An 8,660-nucleotide genomic window follows, 5' to 3' on the forward strand; every position below is an offset into this window, starting at 1 on the left:
GGGAGGTATAGAAGAGATTATTACAGACTAAAGTATCTGTGAAATAGTTATCTCATTTTCCATTGGTGGGAATTGTAGCTTTTATTCTTTTAAATTAAATAAAAAGTGTTAATTGCGAATATGGCTTACTTAAATCTAGAAAAATATATGGTTCTGATCTAAAAATAAACGTTCATAGTTTTGCTTAATAGCCATATCAGATTTTTTAAAAATATTGTTCTTTGATAGACACCAGGTTTTACTTTTGGATTTATTGATTACCTTATAAATATAGCAGAATTTTACTTTTTGCAATTTGTTCTTAGACCAAGAGTCACACAACCTGTAAATTCTTACCTTGTTAGTATAAATTACATTTCTAGTTTGATAAGTGATTTGATAATTGAAAAGTAACACAAGCCAGATTATACTGTTTTGAAAAGTGGATATCATAGCACCTTTCATTTACCTTCAGTTTTAGTTCCTTATCAATCTAATTTTCTCCTGATTTTTTCTAAGTATTTGACTATATCATTTGATAGAATATATAAGGTCAAATGCTCAGAAACATTTTACTGCACTTTCATCCTACAGACAATGTGGATATTATTTTACCATCATTATTCTGAATTCTGTTACAGATAAATTTCTTATCTCTGCTTCATTTATCTCTTCTTCTGGAGAATTCTCTAGTTTTTTCATTTAGGGGTTTCTTTGTCTCCTCATTTTGGCTATCTGTTTGGGTTTGTGACTATGTATTAAGTAGATCCTCTACACCAGCGGTTCTCAACCTGTGGGTCGAGACCCCTTTGGTGATCAAACGACCCTTTCACAGGGGTCGCCTAAGACCATCCTGCATATCAGATATTTACATTATGATTCATAACAGTAGCAACATAATAGTTATGAAGTAGTAACGAAAATAATTTTATGGTTGGGTCACAACATGAGGAAGTATTTAAAGGGCCAGAAGGTTGAGAACCACTGCTCTACACCTCTAAATCTCTAGTGAAGGATATTGTTAAAGGCTGTTTCTGACTAATTAGGTCAGGCAAAGACTCAAAAGCTCCAGGGACCATCTCTGCCTACAGACTGATAGGATTCTGACTTGTATTGCTCTGCAGGCAATTGTCCTCAGGTGTGGTGAGATTTTTTTTCAACAGGGTGGGGCAGTTGCTTCTGCCTGGAGGCTTATTGTTATTTTTAATCTCTTAACACATTGTTTGCGGGTAGTTTTTATCGCGCGCTAACAGGTGGCGCGGTCCATTTTTGCTAATTTTTTGCGCAAATGGCAATGTTCAGTAAAATTATGATAACTTTAGTTTACGTATTTATACGTTACCCGCATTCTACCGCTAGTCTATAAAAAATGTATTAATACGTGTCCCTCACTCTACTACCTCCAGTCAACGTAAAATGTATAAATACGTTTCCCGCATACAATGTGTTAAGTGGCCTCAGAGCAAGGTGTTTTCCAATAGGATGTGTCAACTGTTTTCCCCCAGGCAAGGCAAATGTCTATGTGGGAAAGATGTCCTCTGCTGTGTGAGGGAATGACTCAGCCCAGGAAACTTGGGGTGTCTGCCTTCTGAGCTCTATCCCCCGAGTCCCCAGTCCTGGCTTCTGCTCTCACAGCTCCAGTCCACCTCTCCCTCCCTCTGCCAGAGCACAAGATGGCTGGCTCCTCAGGGAATTTTATGCATTGGCCCTTTAAGAGGGTGCCTGAATTTTCAGCTGTCACTCCCTGACTCACAGGATCCCACTGCTTTTCACAGCCAGATGTTATATGAGTACCCTTCTCAGTTTTGGTGCTCTCTGCTCAGGGGCCCATCTTGGGGATTAGATCCCATAGTTCTCAGTGTCAACCTCCCACAGCTGAGATATCTCTCCAGGACTTCAGCTTCTGTCTGTGGGCGCCTGGCCAGCCCTTTTGTGCCTCCACCCCTTCTACCAGTCTCTATGCGGTCTCCACTTTCGGTTCTCAGGTGTCAGTGTTCTCTCCTGTGAGTTTTCCATTGATTATTCAGGACGCTTTTCTGTATTTTAGTTGTAATACCAGTTTGTTCCTGGGAGCATGTCCGTGCAGCATCCACTTACTCTGTCACCATTTTTAATCCTCTGGATCTATAATAATAAAAGCATAATATGCTAATTAGACCAGACAGCTGAACGACCTTCTAGACGTCCTTCCGGATGACCTTCCGGACTAAGCCAGGGCTGCGAGGGCCGAGTCAGCTGCTGTGCCTTGGAGGACCAAGTCCCTTGCATGGATTTCGTGCATTGAGCCTCTAGTATTATTATAAAGAGGTCATAAAAAGTGCCCTTGACAAAAATTATATCCCTGATCCTATTCCTAAAATTTTTCACCATCCTGTGAGTCAACTTAGGTAAGCATTATGGGCTTTATTATTTTGTCCAGTTAATTTATTACCAGTCATTGCACAGAGAGGAAACAGGAAAAGGATATAGGACAGGTAAATTATGATAAGAGATGAGTTTCCTTTATCATTTAGAAAATTATGGGAATGGAACCTCTGTCCAGACTATCTGAAGAGAATCTAAGGGTATTATATCTATAAAGAAAATAAGACACAGTGATTGATAGGATGCCAAAGACAAATTTAGCCTGATTTTTTATGGATTTACTTAAGTTGATAGATTAGAGCTCCAAGATAGTCTTAAATTGGCTCTAGTGTAGACAGTGGGGGGAGAGGGGGAGAGAAAGCCCTGGATCCAATCTTCAGTGATTGATATGGGTTTCTAGCCCTAGCTCTGATAATAACTTCTAACTTGATAATTCTTTTACCCCATTCTGGGCCTTGATTCCCTTTCTACAAACCTTTTCAGAGTACAATAGGTCCATATTTAAACTCATAAGTACTTCTGTAATTTTAAGTGAAACAAGATCTAACAAAACCTATTTTACTATATATAGGTCAATGATTTTCAACTGGTGTGCTGCAAGAATTTTTAAAACATGCAATACTTGATTGACTATGTAGTCAGGGGCACTGACCTCTTTTCCCTTAGATTGTCAAATAAAAAATGACAATAGCCAATACAACAATAGCCGTCCAGTGTGAATGAATAAAAACTATACCTATATTTTTTTTGTCTGAACAGCAAAAATTATATTTTTAGTATGCCACAGAGTTTTAGTAATTAGTTTATGTGTGCAATGAGATGAAAAAGGTTGGAAATCAGTACTATAGGCTAACTGATATAAGCAGGAGTTAAGTTCTTACAGCATTGCATCAATAATATTATGAAACAAAACAACATTATTTGAGGACCTGCTGTATGTTGGTTGTGTAAATTGAAGTGAGTTGCTGTAGTATGGTACATTCCCTCTATTCTCTGTTTTCTACCATTCCCCCAAAATAATTCCAGATGCCTTATTAAGGTGTTATTGGTCTTAGAATCTTTTGTCTCAGGAGACCTAGGGAGCATCGAGTTTGCTCCACAACCCATTTTACTGAAGGGGAGATCAAAGAGATTTAGATCTGCATTTGTTGACCATCTACTGTGTGTTAAGAATGGTTTTGGGTACTTTGATGTACTGTGGTTTATTTAATCCTCAAAAGAATCGAGTGAGCTGGTGGATTATTGTTATCCTGATATTTAGAGAAAAGGAAATGTTGCTTGAACAAATTACCAAGATTTATACAATTACTAGAAAGCAGAGCTAGGATTTTATTACAAACTAGAGGCCCATTGCACAAAAATTTGTGCACTTGGGGGGGGGGGCTCCCTCAGTCCGGCCTGTGCCCTCTCGCAGTCTGGGACTCCTCGAGGGATGTCCACCTGCTGGCTTAGGCCCGCTCCCCGGGGGATTGGGCCTAGCTGGCAGTCAGACATCCCTCTGGCAGCCCGGGAGCCCTCGGGGTATGTCCACTTGCCAGCAGGGAGCAGGCCTAAGCTGCAGTTGGACATTCTTAGCACTGCTGAGGAGGCGGGAGAGGCTGCCGCTACCACCGCTGTGCTGGCAGCCGTCAGCCGTGCTTGTGGCTGAGCAGAGCTCCCCCGTGGGAGTGCACTGACCACCAGGGGGCAGCTCCTGCATTGAGCGTCTGCCCCCTGGTGGTCAGTATGTGTCATAGTGACCAGTCATTTCCAGTAGTTCTGCTGTTAGGGTCAATTTGCATATTACCCTTTTACTATATAGGATAGAGGCCTGGTGCATGGGTGGGGGCTGGCTGCTTTGCCCTGAAGGGTGTCCAGGATCAGGGTGGGGGTCCCGCTGGGGTGCCTGGCCATCCTAGGTTAGGGGCTGAGGGCCGTTTTCAGGCTGGCCATACCCCCTACAGGGTGATGGCCCCACTTGGGTGCCTGGCCAGCTTGGATGAGGGGCTGATGGCTGTTTTCAGGCTGGCCAAGCCCCCCAGCAGGGACCCTCACCCCATGGGGGCGTGGCCACCCTAGGTGAGGGGCTAAGGGCTGTTTTCAGGCTGGCCACTTCCCCTTCAAGGTAGGAGTCCCTACTGGGGTGCCTGGCCAGTCTGGTTGAGGGGCTGAGGGCCGTTTTCAGGCTGGCCACACTCCCAGCCTTTTTTTTCTTTGTTTTTTTTTGGGGGGGATTTATTTATCTTCTATAATTGAAACTTTGTAGCCTTTAGCAGAGCCCAGGTCAGGGGTTGTCCCTGACAATCCAGGCTCCCAGCCCCTCCTTGAGCCAAGGCCACAGCCAGCTGGAAGCAGGTATCTGTGATTTACTTATCTTCTATAATTGAAATGTTATAGCCTTGAGCAGAGCCCAGTGCCGGCCAGGGCAGACAGGAAGCTTAGCTTCCTCCATCGCTGGGGGCAACCCAAGCCTCCTGCTCACACCAGCTCCGTGGCCTCGGCCATCTTTGTGATGGAGTGATGGTTAATTTGCATATTACTCTTTTATTAGATAGGATGTGTCTCACTTCAAATCCAGTGCTCATGGCACCGTACTACACCTGGGTTCTAACTGGAATCACAAAGTGAATCTTTTTATATTTCACATTTTAGGTGAAAGCTACTAATCAATTCCTGACTTAGAGTAGTTCTCTTGAGACAAACAGGTGTTTATCAAAGTGTTCTTAGGAAAGAATTGATTTTTTTTTTCCTGACCCATCTGAGCTATTAGAAAAATATAACTTTCTTCCAATTTGGAAATCACAGCCATTTTCCACAAGTTAATAAATGGAATTAATTTGTTACAAAGTCAGCTAAGTTGTATTCATACTCAAGCTTTTCATTTTCTAAACTGGAAAAAATTTCCAAGCAAAAAGATAATTGGTAAAAATCATTAGCCTGAAATTAATTGCAAAAATAAAATCTGTGCAGCCAGCTGATGAATACTGTTTATATTCTTGTAACTATACTACTTTCCTACTGGAGTAGCAGGTACAAAATTTTTGAAAATGCCTGACTACAAATAAATGACTAATGTGCCTATGGTATTTAATACGTATATATTCACCACTGATTCATGAGTTAGTTTGTCTGCCAGATTACTATAAAAGCCTCCCAACCTTCAGTTAGAAAAGTCCAAGTAGAACACTAAAGGGAAATTTATGACTACTAAAATAAGTTACTTGTTTTATGTTCTCAACTTTATTTTTTTTTATGTGTTCTCAACTTTAGAAAGGAAAATGTCTTCATTTTATATGTTGCTTGATTATTAATTATGAAGTTGGGTCCCATGTTTCAAATGAAAGGTTATAAAATGAACTCTGTTTATTTCTAAAAAATCTTATTTAAACTTGGTCATGTCAGCAATAGACATGCTTTATAAAGCTTTTGCTTTATAAAAATGGCATGAAATCATTGGGAGGAAAATGATTAAAATTTTTGGAAAATGTTACCACACAGTGATTTTATATCACTTACAAAAGGGGTTTTGGTGTCGAACACAATAATTAACAAAGCCTTTCTATATGGACTTTGAATCATTTCCTCTTTAGATTCAATCAAAGTCTAAGAGCTATTGAGATTAAATGAATGATGTAATGGGAGAGTGAGATTACCAAAATGGAAACAGGTTGTCCCTGACTTTGTGCCCCCTCAGAAGAATAACAAGTATTCAAGAACAAAACACCACTGAGAGAATTCTAGAACATGGGTATGAGGCTGAAGCACCCCTCCACTCCCACACCACAGAGACCAAGACAGATTGCATTAGAAGAGTAAGAGAAGTGGCTCCACGTTGCCTATTCCCCATGCCAACACCATGCAGAGAGGTCTCCCCTGAACCTCTGCTTTCTCCAGTAGGAAATGAGAACCCAGGGACCAATCAGCGCCCCCCCCCCCCCAGCATTGTAGGTTGCTTTGTGGGAGCCCCTACTCAAATCTTGCATCACAAGGATTTTAGAGGAATGTGTGGGGCTCAATCACTGAATTTAAGTGTGACAGAAGGGGTAGGGGCTTGCAACAACCAGCACAAAAATCTTGGCAGACCAAGTTCCTACCTGCAGTGCCGAAGTAGTAATCACAACCAGTTGCTTTGCTCATCTTCAGAACAAAGTCCGTGGTGAACTCTGACCAGGGAACTTGGCAGGGTGCAGATCTGCCGGATTTGGATTCTCAATTAATTTGGCTGCCTTAGAGGCAGGTTTGCCCACACCCAAGCAAGGAGCCAAATTACAGTCCCACCCCTGTATTGTTGGTATTTTAACAATATTAAGTTTTTCAATCCTTATAAGAAATGCTAAAAGGAGTTCTTTGAGTGGAAATAAAAGAATGTTAACATAAAAATGTACAAATCTCATGTTAATGGTGGACATATAGTCTGCAATATGGTAATAGCAGTGCATAATTTCTTTACATCTCTAGTTTAAAAGTTAAAAAAATAAACGAGTAAAAAAACCATGACTACAATCTATTAGTTACACAATACAAAAATGTAAATTCTAACAGAGAAGTAAAAGTGTAAAGCCTATAAATTCTGTTGAAGTTATTAATTTAAAATAGGGTATTATAACTTTAAGATATTTTATATAAGCCTCATAGAAACCACAAGGAAAAATCCTCTAGTAATTATACAAAATAACACGACAAAAATGTCAAAAATGTCTTTGATTTCTGAATGTCTTTTTTTTTTTTTGAGAGTCTGAAAAGCTCAGAATGTTAAAAACCATTTTAAATAAAGTTATCCCATTTTCAGTAAAACCTTTTCGTCCTTCCTTGAAACAGAAACACCAGACATTAAAACATGATTTTTAAAAAATCATGAGCCCTGATCCGAGTGGACTGGGAACGGCGACTTCCTTCTTAAGGCTCCGCTGCTCCGAGGAGACATCAGTAAGGAGATGGCCCGCAGGCTCCGCTGGGTGCACACAGCGCCAAGGAAGGCCCGTCTTGCATCCAACAGGAGAAATTCACAGGACTCCTGCTCCGGGGCGGGCGGGGAGGTATGTGGAAAGGTTCGAGCACTGAGTTCTCTCCAGCGTGGCAACGACTCCTGGGCCGTCAGTCATCGTAGTAATAATCCAACTTGGTGAACACAGTTTTGCAGCCTTTGTCAGAGAAAACCCTCTCTTCATTGGGGAAAAAGGTCATCTCGTCGGCCACTCTGGTGACAATGTCCTCATCCACGTCATAGCCTCGGGCCTGCATTTCCACGCGGATGCACATCTTCAGGTGTTTGTACTCGAGGGGGAGGAAGGGAATGAAGTAGTCAATGTGATTTCGGTCAATTAAACTGCTGTGCCAGAAGCCACTGTTCTTGTTATTGAAGGCCGACACCGACAAGGCGTGCTCCATGTCTCTGATCTTGATTTCCTCCCTCTGCCTCCCACTTCTCCAGAAATCCAAAGCCACGTCTGTGATCCTTTCTGCGCCGGCGTTGCTGAGAAAGATGAAGATGGCTTTCTGATAGGAGACCCCGTCCACGTGGTCATAATAGTCTAGGAAAGGCTTGATGGCATCTATGAGGCCGGCGTGCATCTTATCCATTTCATCGAATATGAAGATGGACCTCGCGCAGGCGCTCACGTTGCCGCGGATCCACAACTGTAACTGATCCTTGTACAGCGTGAGGTTGGAGGCATGCGGGAAGTGCAGTGTGGCCACGTACAGGTGCACATAGTGGCTGTGCAGGCCGCCCTCGTAGATGTTCTCCGCGATGATCTTGCTGGCGAAGTTCTTGCCGGTGCCGGTCCACCCGTGCAGCGAGAGGGTGAGCGGCTTCTTGGGCTTCGGGTTGCTGATGAAGCTGGTCAGGGCGTTTAAGATGACTTTCTTGGCAAGATGCTGCCTGAAGAGCTTGCGGTCCAGGTCCTTCTGCAGCGCTACGCGGCTGAGGCTGCGCTTCTGGCTGCACCACTCAGCGAAGAGGCAGTAGAGGCGCGGGTAGGAGATGTAGCTGGTGAGGACTCCGGCCAGCGCCAGCCCCAGGCTGATGGGCTCCACCGCGCGCACCGCCCACGGCGCCAGCAGCAGCAGCCCCAGGGCCCGGCCCAGCTTCATGCCCGAACCCCGCTGCCCCGCGCCCTCGAGCCTGATTTCTGAATGTCTTTAGAAATCAAAAATGTCGTTGATTTCTAAAGATTTCAAAACACACACAAAAAGACAGGTAAATAAGAACAAGGGATCTGCAAAACAACCAGAAAACAACAAAATGTTAATTGTAAAGCCTTACCTATCAATAATTACTTTAAATATAAGCAGATTAAAATATCTAACTTAAAGACATTAGTGCCTGAATGGGTCAA

At 42.7% G+C, this 8,660-nt stretch overlaps 1 protein-coding gene across 1 annotated transcript; it reads right to left on the reverse strand.

Annotated features, from left to right (window-relative positions):
* Positions 1-4,700: 4,700 nt before the first annotated feature.
* LOC308512049 (torsin-1A-like) lies at positions 4,701-8,418 on the reverse strand. The gene has a single exon (XM_081081847.1). It carries the CDS (start codon positions 8,413-8,415, stop codon positions 7,417-7,419), a length of 999 nt encoding a protein of 332 aa, XP_080937973.1. The 5' UTR covers positions 8,416-8,418; the 3' UTR covers positions 4,701-7,416.
* Positions 8,419-8,660: the final 242 nt, after the last annotated feature.

This window comes from Myotis nattereri (genome assembly GCF_964212035.1).
Source record: "Myotis nattereri genome assembly, chromosome: X".
Classification (NCBI taxonomy): Eukaryota; Metazoa; Chordata; class Mammalia; order Chiroptera; family Vespertilionidae; genus Myotis; species Myotis nattereri.